This window comes from Chanodichthys erythropterus, chromosome 20, assembly GCF_024489055.1.
Source record: "Chanodichthys erythropterus isolate Z2021 chromosome 20, ASM2448905v1, whole genome shotgun sequence".
Classification (NCBI taxonomy): domain Eukaryota; kingdom Metazoa; phylum Chordata; class Actinopteri; order Cypriniformes; family Xenocyprididae; genus Chanodichthys; species Chanodichthys erythropterus.
In genome coordinates, this window is record NC_090240.1 from 18,949,614 (window position 1) to 18,976,145 (window position 26,532).

The window sequence follows — 26,532 nt, forward strand, 5'->3', positions numbered from 1 at the left end:
ATACAGTGTCTGATGACTCAAACTCATCTTATCTGTGACACAGCAGACCGCCATGTCAATGTCAGCAGCATTATCACAACCATAAATTAACTTTCAGTCAGATTAAACATTATATAATGTATTTATGCATACATTATGTAATCTGGATTATATATTTAGATATTATTATAACCTATTAACATGTAATGAGATTAGATAAACTGCTAATTATATAGGTGAATTTAAGATAATTTGGCCACTTGATGATTAATTAACTCTACTGAAGATCCATTTTACGGCAGGCTTATATTCTAATATGTAGAAGTGTAAAATTGCATTTTGCATCTATGCATGCAATGGTGTTCTGAAATGAGGAGGCAAAGTCCATACAGTTTTATTTAATTTTTTTTAATTGTTAATATATAAATCAAATGTAAATTCATGTCCCAGTTGCACTTAATGTGGTCACATTTTCCTGGTTAAATAAACATTACACCATAAAAGAGAAAACAAATTCAATTCTATGTTGTATTTTAACATTAACTACCCTATGTATTAATGTACTATTTATTTACACCAAGTATAAATCTCATCAATTTAGTTTTTTAAAGCATTTTACATCTATTCCAAAATAATAACTAAAGCCAGTAACAATTTAATATATTTTATTTGTGAACTGATGTTCAGCTGTTCAACAGTCATCTTGTTTCCGGATCATCAGTCATCAAGCTCGGTAAACGCTAGACACGAAGATTTACCTTAAATTTTATCAAGCTGATTGTTCACTAAAACCCCCTTACAGTCATCATGTTTTCAGGCCATTTCAAGTTATATATTACCGCTTTATGTCATGTCAAAATCAAAGTGGCTGAGTTATTTACTTTTTAATTAGTCTTCCCATTAACGCCTTAATGTTGTTCATTCAAACCAATTTGCGAATGTGGAACATGCACGAAAACAAGAGGCGGGGTTTATCCCAAGAACCAATCATATCCAATCATAACCAGTCATATCCAATCATAGCGCGATGGAGGCATTGCCTCCTCTCACATGACTTTCCCCCATTCATTCTCAATTACCCCCCACCAAACCCACTGCTCCTTTAGGGGGTCTGTTAAAAGTCAATGGGCTCAGGGGAGGCAAGAGAGACTCGGTGTCCTGCTGCAACTTTGCCTGCTGGTGCCGCTGTTGGACAGCGTTACTTTAGAAAAACAAGTGATTTATACACTTTTTAATGTCACATTTTGTACTATTTGCATTTTTATATTTGTAATATGGATTATTTTCTCATCCAATTTTTTCAGGAGACTCCCTTGCCTCCTCAAGGCCTCATTTAGACAAAATAAATGATCATGAAGGATATTCTGTTATCAAGTGTTTCATTAGGCCTATATATATGATGTAACGCATTACGGTACAAAATTGGTAAGAATGAAAAAGCAGGAAAAACGGTATAAAAATTACTTGAGGCGGTGTGAGTTCTATGACTCCTGCTTTTTTGTTATTTATTTTTGTTGTTGTTTTTTAAGCATTTTGACTTTAACTAACTTGCAATTATCTCTTCAAACTTCTGACAGTAGATGACCTGAAAAAAAATCCCAGTTAACAATTGTTGGTTCCCAGACCAGAACATTCTGGGAAAAAAGAACGTTAATAAAGAACATACAGAGAACATTCCCATTTGGTTCCCAAAATAACCAAACGGGAACCACAGGGAGCGTTCTGTGTTTGCTCACTTTAGGCCTATGACTGTTCCAGCTATTGCACAGCAAATGTTCTACTCCAGCTAGGGTATCTGCAAAATCAAATTGAAGGCTATTAAGGACTTGCACAAATACAATTAATACCATATGGGTAGGCAATGGATATGGTCAGGCCTAATCTCAGATCATCTCCCCTTATGATGATCTCGATTTGTGTTGTTATGGAAACATTTATTATTTGGTATTTTGGATTGGTTTACCTGTAAAAAAAATATATATATATTAAAAAAATCAGGATATAAAAAAGTATCCTAAACCGTAAAATGACTGTGAAAACCACTAGGCCTATTTAAACAGTTTAGAGTTAAAATACAGGCTTTGACCAAATAAATAAATAAATAAAATAATAAACCGTACTATGCATTTCAGTCTTTAAACATTTTTTTAAAACAAAAGGATGAGTCAAAATTATAAATTATTGTTTATATTCCACTGGTTAGCAACTGTGTGTGTGCTGCGTAAAAATGTGGGTTGGATTTTGCAGTTGGCTTAATGAAAATACAAATTTACAGTCTGACAGTCGTTTGTGGAACAGTAGAAATGTAACAGTTATTGGAATGCCGAATTTCTCTTTGCAGTGGTATAAACCCTCCCTGGTGAAAAAATACTATAGTAATTTATAGTAAATACTATACTGTTTTTGGACCATATTATAGTTGAATTCATTTGTTGTGGTACACTGTAAAAAAAATCCCAGTAAAATTTATGGTAAAAAAACGGCAGCTGTGGTTGCCAGAACTTTACCGTAAAAAATACAGTAGCAACGTAAAAAAAAAATCTGTTAAATTTACGGTAAAATAATGTATTTCATTAACTGATATAATGTTAATTTACCAACCTAATGAAGTACTAATATCTGTTTTGTACCTTTATAATACGCTAACAGTCACCAAACACAGTGGTGATGAGAGTCACATGATGAATCAAAGTTCATCACAAGCTGAGGAGGACAATACTAATATATAGAAGGAGCACACAGTGTCATTCACACACACACCAAACACCATCATGGTAACATGCATGAAATTTTAAAAATGCAATAAACATTAATTTAACAACATTAGATGTAACATAAAACCCTAATGTACATAACGGATTAGAAAAAAATGAGAAAAACTAAGAAGAAACAGTTATTTCAACAAAATCAAATGTGAAGTGTCACGCAGGGAATTGTGGGAATGTCAATTTACGGTTTTTCACTGTAAATTTTACAATGAATTGTTATTTTTCACTTCCAAAAACTGTGAATTTAACGGTATTTTACCGTAAAACTACATTAAATGTACCGTTAGATCTATTACAGTTATTCACCATATATAGTAGGGAAACTTTCTGTAAACCAATTGAGAGTTTTTCACAGCAGCATTTTTACAGTCTTTTACTGTTAAAATCACGGTCATTTTTTACAGTTGCTGTGATAACAACTATAGTAATGTAAACAAATTACCCAAAAATAAGTTTTCTACAACTATATGGGTATATTATACTACAATATACACTACTGTTTACTGTAGTTAAAACTAAAGTATACTACAGTATTTATTACAGTTTATCAGTTCACTATCGTATGCTGTAGCATTCATTAACAAAGTGTTGTAATATACAATAATAACAATTTACTATAGTATGATTAAAAAACACTAGTATTTACTATAAATTACTATATTATTGTTTCCACCTGGGCTGGTATAAACACCAGTGTCATAATTCAACAATCGACAATCGCTTAAATCGGTCTTAAAGTTTACCCAATAATGAACTCACCCTCATGTCGTTCCACACCCGTAAGACCTTCGTTTATCTCCGGAACACACATTAAGGCCACATTCATACAGCAGCAGAATACGGTTGTCAGTCCTGTATTAATACAGTTACGTTCACACAGAGTACGGTTATTTACGGGAGTGACAACCGCATTCTATATCCGAACTCACACCCAATAAATTTTCAGGACTCACATCCGCATTCTCGGAATTTTTGCGCTTTGTGAACAGAACCGGACTGGAAAAGCCGCTCTAACTTACTGCGACAGAGATATGAGCTGTGTGTTATCTGCAGGTGTTAGATCCAATCACTGTTCTCCACCGGAGCGGCTCCCGTTGGTTTTTGTGTTTCTTTTCCAAATTCAAATGCCGTTTCATGCGCGAGACGTCGCAAAGTCCGTGACACGCGAGTGCAGCGGTTAAAGACTCCGGCTAGCGCGTGTTTACATGCTGCTGTCGGTTACTCAAGTTTTGATGGATGAACTCGCGGTTCAATTAGTCTCTTGTCATGTCAAAAATGATAATACTTTTCAGTTTTATGGACGTCGCCATCTTTAATATTACGTTGGTCACTGTCGTCATGGTTAGTTACTAAGAGAATACGGGCTTGCTGCACGTTCATACAGACAGTGTTCCAGATGCTAGTGTGAACGAGACATTTCAAGACTCACAAATCAATCCCAAAAACTGACAGTGTGAACGTGGCCTAAGATATTTTGATGAAATCCGAATTTCGTTGCTTTCAATGGAGGATAAACAAATTTCGGATTTCATCAAAAAATATTTTAATTTGTGTTCCGAAGATGAACGAATATGTGGGTGTGGAACGACGTGAGTTCATTTTTGGGTGAACTAACCCTTTAACGACCCCGATTCATTAACAAATCGCTCAGGTTTTGTGAACCGGTTCATTTATTCATAGAAAAGATTCAATTTAAGGGAACTGAACTCCGGCTCCTGAACAAATCGGACACCGCAACAGCATGCGTTCGTAATGTGTGTGGTGGTCAGTCACCACATTGTTAAGTCCAAACCATTATTTAATAAAAAATTTATGAATAATTTATGAACACAGCCCAGTCAGAACCGCTTAGTTCTTCATCCCCTTCTGCTTACTTGACACTTTCAGTCTCGCTGTTTTGCATTGGTTAGTGTAGGCGGAGTTTAAGTCACTGTGCCTTCCAAAACAAGAAACGTGTGTCGACATAAGGACAGATAAGTTACTGCCACCCGGGAAGAAAGTCGAAGAGCTGCAATGATTTCATAGACAACATTCCCCATTACTGGCGTTAAAGAGGTAACAGGCGCATTAAAACGCGAACGCTCTGTTTGAATGATCTTGAGCTTTTACTTGTTGATCTGTACCAAGAGCAGTGGCACTGAGAAATCCAAGATGGTCAGTGGCTGTGCATTCCTGATTGGGACATGCTGTTATACTTGTAAATGTGTTAAAAGAGCTGTAAATACAGTTGTTGTTGTTGTTGTTGATGATGTATGTTGTGCTGCTCTCATTGGTGGCTTTGTTAGTCAGTATGAGCTTCCATGAACTAGAGAACCAGTCTGTGTTTTTTAGGAGTTAATTGCTTATTTGCTTATTATAGATATATTTCAATGCAGATCTTCTTACTAAGAGACAGACTATGTTTGAAAATGTTTCTATTAGTCTAATCCCAAATGAATATCTCCAGGGTTGTGAAGGTGTCATGGGAGAGGTTTAAAAAGTCCCGTACAAATGAGTTTCCTTAGTATAATTTTTCATTAGTAATATCATCGCTGATGAAATGCTGAATATATGTTATGAACCTATTGTTAAATAATTATTGTTTACTGTCCACCTACTGTAGTTGGACCACAACCCTTGAAGAACATGGATTTACCTGAAGAGTCCGTAAGGATGACTTCTGACCCTCAGAGCAAAACATTTCTACAGAGTCCAGATACACACATACATCTAGAGAAAAGCCCATCTGCAAAATCGGGTAAGTATTCTCTCACATAGGTAACAGAAGAAAAAAAGAAAAAAAAACCTTCCCATGTTTTTAGTTTTTGATGTCAAAGTCTGTGTGTCCAGTCAAACTTTACTAAAACAGGTCTTTCACTTGGTATAAGATAGCTGTGTAAAATAGGCAGGTCATCCATCCTTAATTTTCAAAAGAAATTTGATAATTAATTTAATTTGATAATTAATTTTGATAATTACTTTCATTTAAATACTTTAGTCTAGGGTCCAATTCTCACTATTAACTGACTATTAACTATGACTTTTGCCTCAATAAACTCCTAATTACTGCTGATTAGTTGATAAGTTTAGGTAAGGTATTGGGTATAGTAGTGTATTGGTAATAGGTAAGGTATTGGGATTAGTAGTTTGGGTTAGTGAAAAAGAAAATGTTGCCATTAATTTACCCTCATGTCGTTCTACACCCGCAAGACCTTCGTTCATCTACAGAACACAAATTAATATTTTTGATAAAATCCAATGGCTCAGTGAGGCCTCCATTGACAGCAAGATAATTAACACTTTCAATGCCTAGAAAGCTACTGAAGACATATTTAAAACAGTTCATTTGACTACAGTGGTTCAACTGTAAAGGTGCCCTAGAATTAAAAATTGAATTTTCCTCGGCATAGTTAAATAACAAGAGTTTAGTACATGGAAATGACATACAGTGAGTCTTAAACTCCATTGTTTCCTCCTTCTTATATAAATCTCATTTGTTTAAAAGACCTCCGAAGAACAGGTGAATCTCAACATAACACCGACTGTTATGTAACAGTCAGGATCATTAATATGTATGATCCCAATATTTGCATATGCCAGCTCATGTTCAAGGCATTACACAAGGGAAGCCAGTATTAACATCTGGATCTGTGCACAGCTGAATCATCAGACTAGGTAAGCAAGCAAGAACAATAGCGGAAAATTGCAGATGGAGCAATAATAACTGACATGATCCATGATTACATGATATTTTTAGTGATATTTGTAAATTGTCTTTCTAAATGTTTCGTTAGCATGTTGCTAATGTACTGTTAAATGTGGTTAAAGTTACCATTGTTTCTTACTGTATTCACAGAGATGAGAGCCATCGCTATTTTCATTTTTTAAACACTTGCAATCTGTATAATGCCTGAACACAACTTCATTCTTTATAAATCTCTCCAACAGTGTAGCATTAGCCGTTAGCCACGGATCACAGCCTCAAACTCATTCAGAATCAAATGTAAACTTCCAAACAAATACAATACTCACATAATCTGATGCATGCATGCAGTATGCATGATGAACACTTTGTAAAAAAGAATTTTGAGGGTTATATTAGCTGTGTAAACTTTATTTATGCACTGTTTAAGGCAAGCGCAAGCTCCGTGGGCGGGGAGCGTGAGCATTTAAAGGGGCTGCAACATGAATCAGCGCATTTCTAATTATGCCCCAAAATAGGCAGTTAAAAAAATTAATTAAAAAAATCTATGGGGTATTTTGAGCTGAAACTTCACAGACACATTCTTATATTACATCTTTTAAAAAACGTTCGATGGCACCTTTAATATTATAAAGCGACGAGAATAAGTTTTGTGCCTAAGGCATGTTGCCTTAGTTATGTAACAGTTATGTAATACAAACCATAACTAATGGAACCCCATTGTTACTACTTAACATTTCTTGTGACAGCTGTGATGTTGTAATCAATCAGTCATAAAGTCAAGTAATTAAAGTTTGATAGTCATTATAGTTAAAAATAGGTGATTAGTGTGCAGACTATTTCACCATTTATCTGGGAGGATTATAGAGTCTGCAATAAAGCAATTCATATGCTTGCCAGTGCTTACTTTATAGTTGTTTGTAGGACAGCATGGAACAAACCTCGAAAACCAAAGCCATTTTAGCATGTGTTTGTGTATTGTGATTTGCAGTAAACACAATCAGTCAAGTGATTCTGTGATGATGATGATTTTTGTTATGTACAATAACATTCCATATTCGTTATTTTGATTGCATACTGGCACTGTTTAATCTATATAGTAATTTGAGAGTCATATTAATGTATTTACATGCTGTCTTTCATATCTCTCTGTCTCTCTGTAGGTAATGGCACAGCTCTGGTGTTGTGTTCCGTGTCTGTGGCCTGCCTGAGTGGGTTGATGATGGGTTATGAGATGAGTCTGATATCAGGAGCTTTGCTTCAACTCAGGGATGTTTTGACTCTTTCCTGCCCAGAGCAAGAGCAAGTCGTTGGGTCTCTTCTGTTCGGAGCCTTCCTCCTCTCCCTGGGTGGCGGCACCATCCTGGACCGTTACGGACGGCGGTTCTCTATCATTCTCACTGCGCTTCTGTGTGTGTTGGGGACGCTTCTGAGTGTGTGTGTGGTGTCATTTTGGACGCTGGTGGTCGGGCGGATGTTGGTCGGCATGGCGGTAGCGCTGTCAGGCACAGCGTCTTGCCTGTATGCGGCGGAAGTGGCACCGTCCACCTGGCGTGGAAGGTGTGTGTGTGTATATGAGTTAATGGTAGTTTTAGGGATGCTGTTGGGTTTTGGACTGAGTTGGGCATTCGCAGGGGTCCCGGATGGATGGAGGTTTACATTCGGTGGCGTACTGTTTCCAGCTTTGCTGCAAGCCGGCATCATGCCGCTATTGCCTCAGAGTCCGCGTTTTTTGCTAGCTCAACAACGTGAGAAAGAGGCTTACGCCACTCTCCTCCGTCTCCGTGCAGGGATCAAAGGAGTGGACGCGGTGGAGGACGAACTTCGGGCTATTCGTCTGGCACTGGGGGCGGAGCGCCTGCACGGCTTCCTGGACCTCTTCCGTTCCCGTGACAACATGCTTCAGAGACTGCTTGTTGGCGCTGCTCTGGTTTTCTTGCAGCAGGCTACGGGACAGCCCAACATTTTGGCGTACGCATCAACTGTTCTTAGCAGCGTGGGCTTTCATGGGAACGAGGCAGCGACACTTGCGTCCACAGGGTTTGGTGTTGTTAAAGTGGGCGGGACCATTCCTGCAGTCTTCTTAGTGGACAAAGTGGGGCCTAAAGCCCTTCTGTGTGTTGGAGCCGTAATCATGACCTTGTCAACAGCAACTCTGGGGGCCGTTACTATGCAGAGCCGCACACATGTTTCCAGCCTATGCACGGGCTCCGTAAGTAAAGCAAACCTTACGATATTTGGGATGGGAGATGAGATTGACATGCAGACGAACACTCCACTGGGCTTATACCAGCCTTCCGATTATAAACTTCAAACCAAGCACAAATCCGATCCTTTCCTCACTAGCATTAATGACACTAAGGACCATTTGATTTTAAACTACACTTATGATCATAGGACAGTATTGATGGAACCGACTCAGGGTTCTGAGAAAGACAGTTCAAAAATTGCTCTTCAGCCTCTTCATGTTAATGAGGTGTCGCCCTCTCTGAAATGGATCTCTCTGGTCAGCCTGCTGGTATATGTAGCTGGATTCTCCATCAGCTTGGGACCAAGTAAGCCACTGTTCACACTGTCACATAAAAACAAACATTCCTGTTAAAGTGATAACTCACCATCATTTCATCATTTAATCACCTTCATGTCATTCCAAACCAATATGTCTGGCTTTCGTCTGTGGGTTGCAAAAGGAAAAGTCTGATTTGTGAATGAAATATTCAGACCGATTCATTGAAAGACTGATTTGTTCATGAATTGGACAACCCTTCTACTCTTATCTCTTAAAGGGTTAGTTCACCCAAAAAAATGTAATTCTGTCATTAATTACTCACCCTCATGTCGTTCCAAACTTGTAAGACCTCCGTTCATCTTCGGATCACAAATTAAGATCTTTTTGATGAAATCCAAGAGCTTTCTTTAACCACTTTCAAGGCCCAGAAAGTTTGTAAAGACATCGTTAAAATAGTCCACGTGACTACAGTGGTTCAACCTTAATTTTATGAAGCAATGAGAATACTTTTTGTGTTCAAAAAACAAACAAAAATAATAGAGCTGAGACAATAAATCAATTCATCTCAATTCGTGGATCGATTCTGAGATTTTCCGAATGTATCGCTATTCTCTTTCAAATCGATTCTGAGCTTAATTTTTAACAGCTTTTAATCGCATACTCAAATGTTCAGGAAGAAGAGAGCGCTCGTGCATTAAGCTATTTACTTGCACCTCAGAATGCTTTTATGACGCAAGATTAATTTAAAACAGCCCACTGCAAACACCCTTGTAATTCGCTTCAACCATTTCAAAATTTATGAATGATTCGATTTGAGAGAGAATCGTGATGCATTCGGAAAATCTCAGAATCGATCAAGAATCATTTCTCGATTCGCGATTCAACAATTTATTGTCTTTATTCAACAATTTCTTCTCTTTCTTCTCTTCCCTTCCAGGTTCTATGTCAGAACACCGGCTCATTATTGGTCAGCTCCTGTGTCAGCATCACACACATGCATCATGGTGCTTACGTGCACAGCGTCGGCCAATACTGAGCCGGTGTTTGGACGTAGAACTCTGAAGCGCTGCACTGTGTTTACTATGCAAAGAGTGTTGGAGACTGACACGGAAGAGAAGAAATTGTTGAATTAATTTTTGTTTGTTTTTTGCTCACAAAAAGTATTCTCACTTCATAACATTAAGGTAGAACCACGTGGACTATTTTAACAATGTCTTTACTACCTTTTTGGGCCTTGAAAGTGGTAATAACGCTGCAGTCTATCGGATGTCAGAAAGCTCTCGGATTTCATCAAAAATATCTTAATTTGTGTTTCTGAAGATGAACGAAGGTCCTATGGGTTTGGAGCGACATGAGGGTGAGTAATTAATGACAGAATTTTCTTTTTTGGATGAACTAACACTTTAACAGCTCTGACCGGATCATTGAATCAGTGAGTTGAAACTCAAGAATCATTTCAGATCTGATTTGTTGAACAAATCATCAGACCAATTAATTGAAAAGTTCAACCTCAATAGAATGATTTATTCATGAATTGCACATCGCTACTACTCTCATCTCTTAACTGCTGTGACCAGATCATTGAATCAGTGAGCTGTACTTGAGAACTGGATCAGCTCAATTTGTGAACGAATCATTCAAACTGATTCATTAAAAAGATCAGACTCAAAAGAGTGATTCTTTTATGGAGCTTCATAGTCACAATTCACTTCCATTACAATATATTGGAAAAAGTTGATGATGATTTTCAAAGAAAAATCAGAAAGAAAGAAAGTCATACAGGTTTGAAAAATCTATTCTTTTAATGACGCATTTCTGTAAAAAGCTTATTTTGCACATTTTTCATTTTTATAAGCTGTCCTTTCTTTCTCTCACTTTTTTAACCAAACATATTTCTGCCTGTGTAATCGTCTATCTTTAGTGGTTCATGTGGTTTTGAGTGCGATCTTTCCGACTGGCATCCGTGGAAAGGCTGTGTCTGTCATCTCTGCTTTTAACTGGGCCACAAATTTGCTCATATCGATGACTTTCCTTACCATGACAGGTAACACACACACACACACACACACACACACACACACACACACACACACACACACACACACACACACACACACACACACACACACACACACACACACACACACACACAGAGGTTATTTACAGATATTAGATCAATAGATCATCATGACCCAAGTTTTATTGCAGGGTGCAGTCAGTGTATTTATTAGTACCTGGCCTCTGAAGTTCGTCCAATAAAACCTTGAAGATTAAGGCTCTATTTCTCAATTTAGATAAGTGGTTAATTTGTCCATTCTCATGTGGTCAGGCTTAGTAGTTGCTGATTTGATGCTTTTTAACTCTGGGACACTATGAGGAGGAAAATTTTATAATTACTGAGCATCACTATTATTTTTTTAAGGTTAGTAGTTTGTTCAAATCCCTAAGCCTAAGTATTACATTTTAATACAAAAGCTGTCCCTTATTGTTTCTGCTACAGACATGAATGTCATTTACCTCGGCATAGTTGAATAACAAGAGTTCAGTACATGGAAATGACATACAGTGAGTCTCAAGCACCATTGTTTCCTCCTTCTTATATAAATCTCATTTGTTTAAAAGACCTCCGAAGAACAGGTGAATCTCAACATAACAGCGACTGTTACGTAACAGTCGGGATCATTAATATGTATGACCCCAATATTTGCATATGCCAGCCCATGTTCAAGGCATTACACAAGGGCAGCCAGTAACATCTGGATCTGTGCACAGCTGAATCATCAGACTAGGTAAGCAAGCAAGAACAATAGCAAAAAATGCCAGATGGTGCAATAATAACTGACATGATCCATGATAACATGATATTTTTAGTGATATTTGTGAATTGTCTTTCTAAATGTTTCGTTAGCATGTTGCTAATGTACTGTTAAATGTGGTTAAAGTTACCATAGTTTCTTACTGTATTCACAGAGACAAGACTCGTTATTTTCATTATTAAACACTTGCAGTCTGTATAATTCATAAACACAACTTCATTCTTTATAAATCTCTCCAACAGTGTATAATGTTAGCTTTAGCCACGGAGTACCATCAAACTCATTCAGAATTAAATGTAAACATCCAAATAAACACTGTTCTTACGCGATTAGACATGCTCCATGACGAACACTTTGTAAAGATCAATTTTGAGGGTTATATTAGCTGTGTGAACTTTGTTTATGCTGTTTAAGGCAAGCGCGAGCTCCATGGGCGGGGAGCAGGAGAATTAAAGGGGTCGCAGCCTGAATCGACGCATATTTAATGATGCCCCAAAATAGGCAGTTAAAAAAATGAATAAAAAAAAAAAAATCAATGGGGTATTTTGAGCTGAAACTTCACAGACACATTCAGGGGACACCTTAGACTTATATTACATCTTTTAAAAAGACGTTCTACGGCACCTTTTAATTTCTTAAAAAGAGTCTGACAAAGACACCATGATATTGTCCCTTCAGGAGTTATGTAAGAGTTAAATTAGCCATAGATCATTAACCAACAAGGTAAAAAGGATGTTGTTTTGATTCAAATTACTATTCTGGAAAAACAGTTGATCAATTATTAATGTTAGAATTTAATCCAGCATGTTGTTCCCATAGCCTTCTATCTATCTATCTATCTATCTATCTATCTATCTATCTATCTATCTATCTATCTATCTATCTATCTATCTATCTATCTATCTATCTATCTATCTATCTATCTATCTATCTATCTTATACACAAAGACTCATTAGACTGTAGACTAATTTGTATGAAATACTGTTACTGTCATACTCATTGAGAGCTGTATAGACTATGTTCTCAGAAACTGATCACTAAGTGTGGACTGAGTTAGGATTGTGTGTTTAGAGGCAGTCTGCCAAACATTCATTTGCCACCTGTGGGAATGTTCCTGCAGAGATGGAATGAAAACACAAGAAACACAAACTTACACATTTCTGCACAGAACAATAAACAAAAAAAGGTTTTACAGCAGAAAGGAGTGTTTTTCAGAGGTGATTACTGTAATGTGTTGTGGTTGTAGAGAGGATCGGCCTGCCCACCGTGATCTTCTCCTATGCTGCTATGAGCTTTGTGTTGGTGGTGTTTGTGATTGTATTCGTGCCAGAGACGAAAGGCCGATCACTGGAACAGATCTCTAAGGAACTTGCCATGAAGTGAGTACACACACACACACACACACACACACCTACACAAACAAATGTGTTTTATGTTAAAGGGATAGTTCACCTAAAAATGAAAATTCTGTCATCATTTACTCCCCCTCAAGTAGTTCCAAACCTGTATGAATGTCTTTGTTCTGCTGAACACAAAGGAAGATATTTGGAAGAATAAATACTATGGTAGTCAATGGATTTGTGTTGTTTATCATATCATATTTGGCATGCAAGATAATTGTATTAATTAAAATAAATTATATTTTATAATATAAATAAATAATTTAATATATGTTTAAATGTAAATATTAAATCTCAAAACCTATATGTAGAACCCTTGCTATTAGCGACACCGGTGGCCGTTAAGTGAACTGCAGCCAGAAACGTATTTCTCGCGCTCGCACACAAGTAACGTACTAGAGATTGAACATGATTCAAGGCCACAATATACTCACGGCAAAGTTCTTTTTTGTTCTTCACTTAGAAGTAAAATGAAATTGGAAATGCTTTTGCAGTGATATACTATTAATGAACTTCGAGATGACGTCCATGCTGCTGCATCTGACCTTTAGATGAATATGTTAATATGTGCTGCGCGCTTTCCTCTCCTCTAACAAAATAAACACATAACTGCTGATTTTTCATTTTTGTTAAGAAAGCATGTGATCACAGCGATGTGGATATCTTTGCACCAGCTTTGCAATTCACCGGTATCATGTCGAAAGATGACATAATTAAAATTAAAAACTGTTATGATAGTTTAATTATAAAGTATATTTGAGAATATATAGAACTATATAGATCTGGCTTTGTGAAACTATAGTTTGAATGAATCCATTTTCTTTACATGACACATTGACATTAAAGTACAGAATGGCTCTTATAGCATTATCCTGAACATTCGCCAAGCTAGGAAGTCGAAGAATGTCTCGTTTTTTGAGTTTCATTACAAGCTGTTGACACATTCGCAATAAAAAAATACATGAAAAAATCTATAGCCCCTTTAAATAATTTTATTTATTAAATTCAATTTAAATGGTTGAAAAAAATTCCCATAGATTTACACTGAATGTTATGACTTGAATATCACAGAGACTTGGTAACATGCAACCAGTTTTACAACATGCACACACCCCATTCAGCGAAATATTTTGAAACATATTTCTTTGAGAGAATGATGTGAAGCAAAACATTGTTTTTGCAAATGCATGTACTCCACCTACTTTGCATACATCAGGGAGCTTATGTTCTAAAGTGCATCACATAATGATAGAGTCCTGTTTTGCAGGAATCACCTGAGCAGCACACTGCTATGTCATAGAAGAAAACACAAGGCTACAGAACAACCCTCATTGGAGGAAAAAGCTCTTGCAACCATGTGACTTTTTACCTAGATGAAGAGTGGAAGAGCACAAGGGTATTTGCAAGCAACAGATTGTTCTTGGTGCCGTCGGACAACTTAAAGGACATCCAAATGTGTGACTACACTGATCTACTGTGTGGAAGAGATATGACTAACTAATGTTGTCATGGTGAAAACAATTTTGCTTAATAAACCTTCTCATGGCGTGATGAGTCAGTTGAGACGAATTAAATAAGTCAGTCTGGTTTATTTGTATTAGGTTTTAAAATTTGTTTTAAGTAGCTTTGGAATTGGAGCTTTTAAAACTCACTGTTATGAAATGTTTTGGAAATTGTATTTGTGCAATCATGATCATAATCATGACATGGCAAGTCAAAGCCAATGTGGCACAGCAACATATCAGTATTTGTGTGCTGAGAACTACCTTAAAGGTGACACTTAAAGATGTCTCTGATTTGAGATGCTTTCATGCCATCAAATTGCACAACTGCAAATTGACATATATTTACAAAATGGAATTTTGTTCATTAAAAATATATGTGATGTTAGTAAAAAAAAAAGTGTCCTGCTCCATCATTTATGCAGTAAATACATTTTTGAAATAATTAGATTTATTAAAACACATTTTCTAATGATAAACCATTAAATAAATAAATATAATTCGGATTGTAGTAGCGATATACTTTTCTGGTTGTTGTTGTTTTTTTTAAGATAGCGTAGCCAGACCTTCAGCTTCAGACTGACGGCAGAAGTTCAGCCAATGGTCCGTGGGCGTGACGCCTGAGGCTACGTTTACAAATCATTTTATTGACGCGTTTCCGGCGGTTGAAACAAAAGTTTTCACCCCCTGGCTCTTAATGCAAAATGTTTTGTTATCTCGAGCATCAGTGAATGTTTGAACCTTTTTTAAAAGTTGTGTTTGAGTCCCTCAATTGTCCTCAGTGTGAAAAGACGGATATCAAAATCATTCAGCCACTGCTGGAAAGGGTTCAAATATTCAAAAGATGCTTGAAAACTGAAGAATCTGCAGGAGCTGGAGGATTTTTCTGAAGAACAGAGCTCAGTTTAACTGCTCAGAACAAACAAGAGACTCGTGAACAACCATCACAAAACAAACAAACAGTCGTGGATCATCAGGTAATCACACACAGTATTAAGAATCAATGGTTCACAAACTTATGAATGGGGTTATTTTAATAAATTCAGCTTTTTTTTGTCTTATGGATTATATTTAAACATCTTTTATGTAAAATATCTTACTCAGGACAGTACTAAATAAAAAATAACATGCATTTTGTATTATATCCCTTATTTTGTTAAAATTAATATTTTCACAGATTCTGCAAGTGGTTCACTTTTTCTTGCAACTGTATATATGTGTGTGTATATATAATATATATATATATATATATATAAACTGTGTTTCATACGGCCTTTGTGACTTTCGACTCTAAAGTACTTAACTGTGAGGAAAATCTGCAGAATGGATTTAAACATATAAACCATAATCAAATTAACATTGAGTTACAAAAACAACTAAGGAGCCTAAATGGGAGTGATGCTGGGATATTCCTCTTGAAAAGACACAGACACACAAAAATTAGTGACAATTATGACTTAATATAGGGGTTATTTTTTTATTTTGTTTATTATAAAATACAAAAAATTTTCACATATTACATAAACATATGGACCAAAGACTCCTTGACAACCCAGAGTGTTCTTGTCCACAGCATACAACAGATATGCATCACCTGCTGTTTAAATGTGAAGTGTTTGCCCTTTAACCTCTTGCTTCTGACTTATAGTATCATTAAATGAGCCGTGAAGACATCACTAAAATCAACTTAGTTAAAATTTCCAAGAAGTTGAAACTGAAATCAGTAAAATGCGATCTTTAAATATCACTGCTTGCCAGTTTTTACTTTGGTGTCCATGCATTATAATACAGTTAATTCAAGTGTTTATAAACTACACAATGCCAGCAACACAATGTCAATGCACTAATGGTCCTCTTCTGAGCTTTAAGAGGTCGTCTGTAATTGTCATGGGGTCCGAACACCAAAGTCAACGTTCAAAGGCATGACTCTGAAAACACACGACCTAGACCCGCTTGGACGTGAAATGGCAAAAGCTGCCTTGGAGACACATACAGTACAACAGTTACAAGCCTTAGAACATTCAATGATAAGGTGCTTTTAATTTCAAACCGGTGCCTACGCATGTGTGTGTGTGGTTTATGACAGTGTTTTCCGACACTCAAACAGCAGAGGATAAATCTGCTCCACGGCAGATGCCACACTCTGAACATTTGGTCCTAGAGAGAGGGGGAAAATGAACAGTTGTTCAGATTTTCTTTATGCTAAACAGTGGGTTACATTCATTATTCACATCTAAAATGTTTTCATATCCTCCTGGGACCCAGAAAAAAAAAAAAAAAGGTTTTTTGAATTTGGTATTTTTTCACATTATTACATAGTTTAGAGCATAAAATACATTTTTTATTCACCAATCAATTTTTAGGCTTCAGGTTTTTTTTTTAACCAAACTTTGTTTAAAGATGATTCTCAACTATGTTATGAAAGATATAAAAAAATTAACTGATATACCATTTTACTTTATGCAATATCTGGGTAAAATAGCCATACACAGGTTTTCCCATTCAATACAATGCATCTATACACTGTATCTAATTTGCATATTAATGTGTTCTTGGGGCAGCATGTAATCACTAATTGCTTGTCGTTTCTCCCAAAATGCCTGATAAACATGATTTAAAGGGTTAGTTCACCCAAAAATGAAAATTCTGTCATTTATTACTCACCTTCATGTCGTTCCACACCCGAAAGACCTTCGTTCATCTTCGGAATACAAATTAAGATATTTTTGTTGAAATCCGATGGCTCCGTGAGGCCTGCATAGCCAGCAATGACATTCTCTCAAGATCCATTAATGTACTAAAAACATATTTAAATCAGTTCATGTGAGTACAGTGGTTCAATATTAATATTATAAAGCGACGAAAATATTTTTGGTGCGCCCAAAAAACAAAATAACGACTTATATAGTGATGGCCGATTTCAAAACACTGCTTCAGGAAGATTCGGAGCATTATGAAGCAGCAAAAATATTTTCGTAGTCACATGAAAGGATTTAAATATGTTTTTAGTACATTAATGGATCTTGAGAGAGGAAATGTCATTGCTGGCTATGGAGGCCTCACGGAGCCATCGGATTTCAACAAAAATATCTCAATTTGCGTTCTGAAAATTAATGAAGGTCTTACGGGTGTGGAACGGCATGAGGGAGAGTAATAAATAACAGAATTTTCATTTTTGGGTGAACTAACCCTTTAAGTCCTGTTGTCCTCTACAGTGGACATGTATAAAATTTATGTCCTGTTTCGTAAAAAAGTGATTAGAAACCCCATAATATTTCCCTGAAATGTTGATTTATAAATTTGAAAAATAATCCGATTTAAATGATGATTACAAAATATCATATTTCCATAAGAGTTTTGTTTGATCATTAAATTAATGTCAGTCTTATTTAAAGACTAAGGAGAAGTTGTTGTCAAAAATGTGGTTATGAGTTAAAACTATAACATGTATGATGCCAGAGAAAATCACTAAAATATAATGTCCACTACAGAGGACAAAAGTCTATTCCTGGCTCCCAGGAGGATAAAGAAATTAACCTCTGGTATTGTTCATTTGGGGGGTCACACTTGTGTTGTTCGCGGTCAAGTGACCGAACACCTGAAATGTAACTTTCATTTTCAGTAAAATCAATTTAATCTATTTTTGTTCAATAATATTTTTTTTTGTTTGTATTTTGAGAGAATTTCATATTACGAAGTAATATTTATGCAATAATTATAATTTTTTTCCCATTGAAAATAATGCAAAAAAAAATATTCTTTTTTTATTTTATTTTTTTATTACTTCACAATTAAAACAGTATTTCATGTAGGGCTGGTCCGAATACCATTTTTTGAGCTTTGAAGCTTCGGTCACGTGGGCAGGGCTTATGTGCTGCGAGAACGAACACTGTGCTAGTGATACAAAACACGTATGTTAAGAGCAATACTTTTAATAAGGTAACCTAACATTTTTCTTACAAACAAATCACTCCCAAATCAGAAATTAACAGCAAAGTAATTACTGACACAGTAAAGGGTAGGCTATTTAAATAAAATAAGAATGGAAAATAAATGAACGAACTGTAATAAATAAAGAACACGCCGTCCCAGTAAAATCTCACGTTTGAGTTTTAACAAGCTCCTATATTGTTTCGCAGTAGATTAATTTAGATTGATAATAACAGGTAAAAAGGCTAATACATTTTTGTGTCTATTATTCTATTTTCCACAACGTCAAAGCAACCCAAAATACAAGCTTCTGTCCATACGAGCTCATGTAGTTGTTACAGCCACACTTGTGTGTGTGTAATAGTGTGTTGTGTGTAATTCTTTAAAGTATGTGACTAATTCAGTAATCTGTATGAGCTCTATAGAGGCATGCACTGAAAAGGTGCTCCACACTGGTGTTTTTCATAGAAATTCATTAAATGCTAAGGGTTGGGGCATTGTATTAAAAGGTTCTTCAGCTGTCTAGATTATTTTCAGTACATTCCAGACAAAACCCTGATTATGGTAGCTAAAATTATACTGAGCGAATGATAATGTGAGCTATTTACCTGTAACAGTGATATTGCCTGTGGAAAACACCTGCACTGTACTCCTGAGGTTTTTGATTCTGTATGACGCAGCAGGGTGGATCTCGGGTTCATAGCTAAAAATACACACAGACACAAACATAGTGATGAGACCCCAGCAATCCAGCTGCAGGAGAACATGTTCCTCAGCACGAGATTGCTCAATGCAGCACACACCATTTCACCACTAGAGAGCACCGTTCCCCTTTTTAGGCTCTTAAGGGTTCCTTTGGAGCTGGTGTTAACATCCATCTCTCGCAATCTGATCACAAGTGGTCAGATGAGGCACATTAATGTTCACAGCTGGTATTAACATGCATCTCAAATGTGCCTCCTGTGACCACTTGTGACTGAATTTTATAGAGAGGAAAGTCTCCAATTTCATCACTACATTCGTCTCTTACTCGGTGTGGTTCAGTATACTGTTTAAACCTGTATTTTGCACTGACCACTTGTCAGTTCGACCCAAAACGGATGTTAATAGTCAAGTCACCTTTATTTATACGGCACTTTATACAATACAGACTGTTTCAAAGCAGCTTTACACTGATAAAAGGACAATGATTCAATGATGCAAACAGAGTTCATTTCAACTGTACAGCAGCTCTAAAAGAAAATAGTGTCATTGTTCATAAGCACAAAGCCAGTCTGTTGTCTCTTAACCTCTTTCAATAATACTGACCATCTACAACACAAGTGCACCTACTATTAAAAAACATGGGTATTATGATAAATTGTATGTGTAGTTGGAGAACACCCTGGGAGGTCTTACCTGGCAATGGGCCGATTATTCTTAGTGAACTCAATGAGACGGATTTGAAAGGGCATGGAGCACACAGCCAGCACATTGACAACCTTAAAGTCTGAGAATCTCACCTGCAGATGAGACAATACCATTTATTCAACATTCAGAAGACCTACAAAGCAGTTTTAATCATCAAGTAGCTATTAATCCATTTAGACACCTTGAATCCAATCTTCTGCAGACAGCGGGCCAACCGTCGAGCACCCAGTTTGGCTTCCTCCTCACTAAACAAAAATAAGCATGCAAGAAATTTACCAATTAACCAGACAGATTGTATCTTAGCAGCAAAAGCAACTCTTCAAGCAATTCTGAGAATTGAAAAGGAGATTTTAGTGAGACCTTGTTGCTCCAGTGCAAATAATTTTCCCTGATGACCATATAGAGGCAGTAATACGTGGTTTTCGCAGCTTCATCAGGACTTTCTGGAAAAACATCCATAAAACATAAGCAACAACACGAGTTAATAATTGGCCATAAACTGATTAATACTGCTGATACTGACGATCTAAGGCAAAGGGTGAAAACAATGCTGATGGCACTTTCCATGAATTGTCTACATGCTAGTGTCCTATTATAACTTTAGTGGAACAAAATACATGTTTTTGTATTTATGCAAACCTACTAGTCAAGACATAATAGTGAAATTATGTATTATACTATTATGTAACAGAACAGAACATAGCAAGAAAAGTTGCTAGTCTTCAAAGAAAAAACTAGGGCTGCCCCCTAATAGTCAACTATTATTAGGTAGAGGTTAGTAGCAGAAAAAAAAAAACCTCCACAGAAAGTGGTTAAGGCGAACAGTCCGTGTCCGAACGTGGATTGACAACAGACCCGGAAGAGAATACAATGCTGAATAAAGTCATAGTTTTTGTTATTTTTCGACCAAAAATGTATTTTCGATGCTTCAAAAACTTCTAACTAACCCACTGATGTCACATGGACTACTTTGATGATGTTTTTATTACCTTTCTGGACATGGACAGTCTACCGTACATACACTTTCAATGGAGGGACAGAAAGCTCTCGGACTAAATCTAAAATATCTTAAACTGTGTTCCGAAGATGAACGGAGGTCTTACGGGTTTGGAACAACATGAGGGTGAGTCATTAATGACATCATTTTCATTTTTGGGTGAACTAACCCTTTAACAGCGGGTCCTTGTAGTAATTACAGTATGTCGGGCAGGAAATCAAACGTTCGCCTATCATACATCAACCTCAAATATGGCTTATCATTCGAAACATGTAAGTAGTAGCAACTTTACATGGCTGCCCGCTTTAAAGTTAACCTAGATAAACGTGCGCTATTATATATCCAAGTGTTCATACGGAGTGTGGAAGGCAGCTAAAGAATAGCGTGCTTTATATAGAGGCACCGGCGTGATCACTTGCATTTTTCAGACTTAAAATACTCTGTCAATTTTGTCATATAGATAAGAGTAATACATCATTCTGAACTGTAAAGAGTCTACTTTTATTTGTGTACACTCACAAAAACAACAATACATTGTGCTTTTGTAAAATAAAGAAAACATAAAGGATGCGCTTTGCCGTCTCGGTCTTCCTGAACAGCAGCGCATCACATAAATAAACTGAAACTCAGCGTATAAACTTCTTGCCTTACAGACATGATAATATATCTATAGAAAGCTTGAAACGTCTACTTTTAAATGAACCAATTCAAATCAAAAACAAATACTCTCTGATTATGTAATCCATATGAAAGGTGCATTTCTCTCTATAGGTGCGTTACTGCGGAGATGACGAGTCGGCATCGTCAATCTTTGCAGCCGACACTGACTCAAAAAAAAAAATAGTTTATTAATAAACAATTAAAATGTTATTTATTTTAATAATAAATTTATGTAAACTTGCTATTTTTTTAGACACACTTATAATCATTATTTTTGCATATATTCCGCTCTCTTGTATATTTTAATAATTAAATTAATATAAACGTGCGATTAGTTGACTCATGGCTTAAATGAACGACTACTAGTCGACTAGAAAAATCTTTAGTCGGGGACAGCCCTAGAAAAAAACAATTTGGACTCTTTTTACACATGGCAGGAAAGAAATCATCTCATTCTGTTATTTAATTTTTACACAAATTGTAACTTTAACCGCATTATTCATCAACTCTATTACCTGTTGTAGGAAAAATGATCAAACAAACATTTTGGGTCTCATTCACGTAAATATACGAGTAAATATGTGAGCGATTTGCGCGTAAAGAGACCTTCCCGAAAACTCTTCTCCTGATTCACAAATACTTCGTAAACATCAGATGTGTGTGTGTTAATGAATTCCAATCAGTCGTAAATGGGACGCGCGTGCAAGCTCATTCTCAATTACCATAAATCCCGCCCATTAAATCCGACTGATAGCTATATATGGGCATCATATTATGACACCAAACGAAGGATTTTGGCCATTTGGGGCCATTAGTTTGCCCAGCCGTATTGAAATTAATTAATTATTTGATTAAAGTGCTCCGTTTGCAGATGCTATTACTTGCTCTCACAATAAAAATAAAAAGAAAAAACATATGTAATTACTTTATATAATATTTTTTCAAAATGCTGTGTAATGTACCTTATAAAGGTGAATTAAAATGCAGCCTTATTAATGAGCAAAACGTTCGGATGTTAAACGCACTATTTACGCATGGCTGGGAGCAGGTGTAGATTTCTTTCGTACCAACTAACATTTGGAAAATATGAACATTTTAATGAATCCGAAAATTTACACCAGAACCACTTTACACACGATTTACACAAAAATTCGTTCTGCTCTTGTTTCATGAATGAGACCCTTTGTCTTTAATTTATGGGAACATACACATTTCGTTTGACAACCACACAAGTCATGCATTTAGACACATTTCAAATGTTGGTAAGAAGGTAACTGACTATTTGATGAATAGTCGAGAAGTTTCAAAATAATGTATATAATCTAAAACATCTAACTGTCTAGACTTACTCCCACTTCAGGCTTGTAGATGACATTAGTCCCCTCGAGGCCGATGGTACGCAGGTTTAGATGGCACCTGGTTCTGAAGACAGATACGACATTGGAAACGATGATATCAAGCGCCACATCGTTACTGGGTTCCATGGAGCCGCTGTAGATGTTTTAAGCTTGACAACCCCTTTACAGATGCATGTCACGTTACAAAACACAACCTGAAAAACACAAACACATAAACATTTTTTTTTTACATTACATGTGTTAATTTTGCTGAATCTAACTTATGAGGTTACATGTCTTAGATGGTTATAACCAAAGGTTTCTAGGTTTAAATCCCACAATAGGTGGTGATTCATTAACTAAGACCACTGTCCCCAAAACAAAGGCACTTAACCACAGCTTTTCCATGGGGAATGGTCCCTGTAATAAATACACTGTAAGTCACTTTGGATAAGAACATCTGGGGGGTGGCATGCCTACTTGAACAATGCCAAACCAGCCATTAGTTTATCTTCCACTCTCTTTTTAATGTAAAATTAAGGTGCCCACAAATCACTTGCACGGAGTTTGAACAGATCAAATAACAAAGCAGTACGCTTGCAGGACGTTGTACTACCTTAGTATATTTCTGCAGTATAACTCCTATCAAATTCAGCTACACTTCATGGTCATAGTTTTCCTCAGCACCATTTATTCATTCAATAAACATTTATATAAAGCAACACATGCAATTCATTAATAGGACACAATAACATTAAACGTGCATGCTAGCTGTTTCAGCTCAAAGAGTAAATAACAGATAAAACGTTATAGATCGATATCCACTCAAAAGCGATCATAAATTAGGTTTAACGACATAGAGAGTTTTAGTTAATTACTAAATGAATAGCAAACACATTAAGCTAATAAAACTTTCACTTACTTGAGTGATATGGGGCGGCAAATGTCCGAGAGAATTTTCTGCTATAATATGATAAAACGTTTTTAAAACGATTATTTGAATGTTTAAAACACTATATGGATAAAATGAACGGTCGGGAAAGCACACAAAGTAAACAAAAGCGTCAACACACAAACAACAGTCAACCGGCGATTGTTGTCAAGGATGCCTTAGTTCCTGCGCGAGATGAGAAACTGTGGATTCAAACACACTACAGCGCCTCCAAGCGGATGGGAGGAGAACAGCGAGATCATTTTAATAATATAGCAAAGTGTGTATAACATTTTCCCTTCATTACTCACAGACTATTTCTAAACATTAATTTGTGCCAGTAGTAGAGTTTAAATATTTTAAAACTTGATTATGATATTGAATTTAATAAATGAAGTCAAAGTGTTAACCTACCCCACTCTTTAAGGAATAGTTCACCCAAAAATGAAAATTCTGCCATCATTTATTCACCCTCAAGTTGTTCTAAATCTGTATGAGTTTCTTTCTTCTGCTGAACACAAACAAAGATATTTTGAACAATGTCGGTAACTAATCAGTTGACTTCCATAGATTTTTTTCCCATACCATGGAAGTCAATGGGGCCCATCAACTGTTTAGTTACCGACATTCTTCAAAATATCTTCTTTGTTTTGCAGAAGAAAGAAACTCATACAGGTTTGGAACAACTTGAGGGTGAGTAAATGACAGAATGCTCATTTTTGGGTGAACTATACATTTAATCACAGGACAAAACAAAGAGATTTTTAATAACATTTTTAAATAAGCTTTTATGGTTTGTCAGCATATTTTGACTAAATATAAATTTTTCTTTTCTATCAGGCAATATCAAAGTCAGCCTTCACTCTAAAGGTCCTCTATCCATTTCACCTGCTATGAATTCAACATGACCACCACAAAGAAACAGGTGAGTTTTATAGTTTTTGAAGTTTCTGAGTTTATTTTCTTTGTCACGCTGTTTTTATAATAACTCTAAAAAATAGTTGCTGCATTTAATATATGGATGACATATAAAATATGATTTGACATTTTTTTTTTAAATCTGATGTTGTTGAACCATACTGAGTGATAGACATAGAGAAGCAAATGAAAGAAGCAGGAGTTTGCACCCCAACATATGTGAATTCCTCTCAACATGTTGAACCAATTAATCCAAAATAATTACTTGACACATAAACACTTTCCCTCTCTTACTGTCTTCTCTATACTTAGTGACAATTGTACATTGGACATCTGTCTGTAAGCCAGAAAGAATAGCCCAGAATTGCATTGTGTCTGTCCGACACCCTTTTTTCGGAGATATTATTCACAGCTTTCCACGGCTGTGTTTATTTTGTCCTGTCTCAGGTCCAGGTTTAAGGGGGTCAGCAGCTTTTGTCTGAAGTGGACACATCTGGACAGAATGCATTGTTAGCGTTTTTTTGCGGTTTCTGGAAAGGTGACCGGAGAATTGAAGTAGCCACTCTGGCATGACTAAGTGAAAAGGATATAACTGAGGGTTTTCAGCTGTCTAAATGGATAGTCTGTGCTTTTAATGACACCTAGATTACACGCTGAACCAACCTCAGATAAATAGTCCTAATTTATATATATATTTATATATTTACTTTCATCTGTTGCATTTTTTTCGTTCCAACGTGTTTACCGAGCCATTCTGATTTTACTAATTTGGGCTCGCTTGAACTCTAAGACCCTTGACTCTAAGTCCAAACTGGATTTTTTCCAAGCAAAACAGCACAATAGCTTCAGAGTGATTCAGTGCTGTTGTTTGGTTCCTCCTTGGTTACCAGATAGGCTTTGTGAAATCTCAAGGGCCTCTCTGGCAGAAATATACTGAAGTAAATAAAATAAATTGTGTGTGGAAAGCCCTGTAGAGATGTCCAGAGCTGTTTACTATAAAGCCTGAGATTTAAAGCAGGTTACAGCAGTGTCAGACCACAAGCGATGTCTGCCGCGCCCCCTGCCGCACTGCAACTTCAGAGACTTAAGTGTGTTTATAGACTATAAAATAGACCTTAGCATCATTGAAATTCTCTTCCTGAGAGAAATAATGCACTGTTCATTAAGATAGAAGATACATAAACAGACAGAACAGGCAGAGTAAACACATTCTCCATCACTCCCTTGCTCCTCCGTGAGCCCTGCCCGGCCCCGACCACCAAGATCCTCTCGGATCTTCTGTTCTCCTATCCGCTCATCTTTTGGATGGGAATAAAAAATAACCACGGCTTTTACTCCAGTCAGTTCCAGAACCATCATTCTTGTTTACCGCTCTGGAGGTCAGAAAAAGGAAGTGCTATCACTGTTATCTCCTCTGCCAAACAGCATAAACAAGGCTTAATACCAGCATGATGCGCCATTTGCATATTGTGCTAGTAAAGAGGATCGCTCAGAATGCGGGTCAGAGGTCAAGAAAGGGCCGGTTTGGTTGGAAAGTGTTTGGGGTTAGATGAGGGGCATTGGACGGCGTACGCTTGCAGGAGGATGTGAGTTCTGGATCCCTTTAGAACCCTTGTAAAAGTAAAATCAAATGCATCTGGGCGACTCTTTGTCTAGTTTGAAGACAGAGACGCTGAAACGTCATGTCATATT

General features: G+C 36.5%; 3 protein-coding genes across 7 annotated transcripts in view; 2 read left to right on the forward strand and 1 right to left on the reverse strand.

Annotated features, from left to right (window-relative positions):
• Positions 1-4,667: 4,667 nt before the first annotated feature.
• Positions 4,668-15,085, forward strand: slc2a12 (solute carrier family 2 member 12). Of its 3 annotated transcripts, none has more exons than XM_067370620.1 (6): positions 4,668-4,802; positions 5,350-5,484; positions 7,593-8,984; positions 10,860-10,982; positions 13,002-13,134; positions 14,423-15,084. In XM_067370620.1, exons 2-6 carry the CDS (start codon positions 5,373-5,375, stop codon positions 14,514-14,516), a joined length of 1,854 nt encoding a protein of 617 aa, XP_067226721.1. In that variant the 5' UTR covers positions 4,668-4,802; positions 5,350-5,372; the 3' UTR covers positions 14,517-15,084. The 3 variants fall into 3 exon arrangements, with proteins under 3 accessions (XP_067226721.1, XP_067226722.1, XP_067226723.1); XM_067370621.1 differs by having other exon boundaries at positions 4,766-4,901; positions 14,423-15,085; XM_067370622.1 differs by lacking the exon at positions 4,668-4,802 and adding an exon at positions 5,036-5,226 and having other exon boundaries at positions 14,423-15,085.
• A 1,041-nt stretch (positions 15,086-16,126) lies between these two features.
• Positions 16,127-24,102, reverse strand: tbpl1 (TBP-like 1). Its single transcript, XM_067370623.1, has 7 exons — positions 23,914-24,102; positions 23,004-23,206; positions 20,358-20,440; positions 20,179-20,242; positions 19,986-20,089; positions 19,196-19,290; positions 16,127-16,814 (listed from the first exon to the last, which is right to left on the reverse strand). The coding sequence occupies exons 2-7, from the start codon at positions 23,136-23,138 to the stop codon at positions 16,735-16,737; spliced, it is 561 nt and encodes a 186-aa protein (XP_067226724.1). The 5' UTR covers positions 23,139-23,206; positions 23,914-24,102; the 3' UTR covers positions 16,127-16,734.
• Positions 20,699-26,532, forward strand: part of LOC137008873 (hormonally up-regulated neu tumor-associated kinase-like) — a 44,069-nt gene continuing 38,235 nt past the window's right edge. For all 3 annotated transcript variants that reach the window (XR_010892817.1, XM_067370625.1, XM_067370624.1), the window contains exons 1-2: positions 20,699-21,120; positions 24,763-24,847. The gene's annotated coding sequence lies outside the window, so the exon portion shown is untranslated. The remainder of the gene's footprint in view (positions 21,121-24,762; positions 24,848-26,532) is intronic.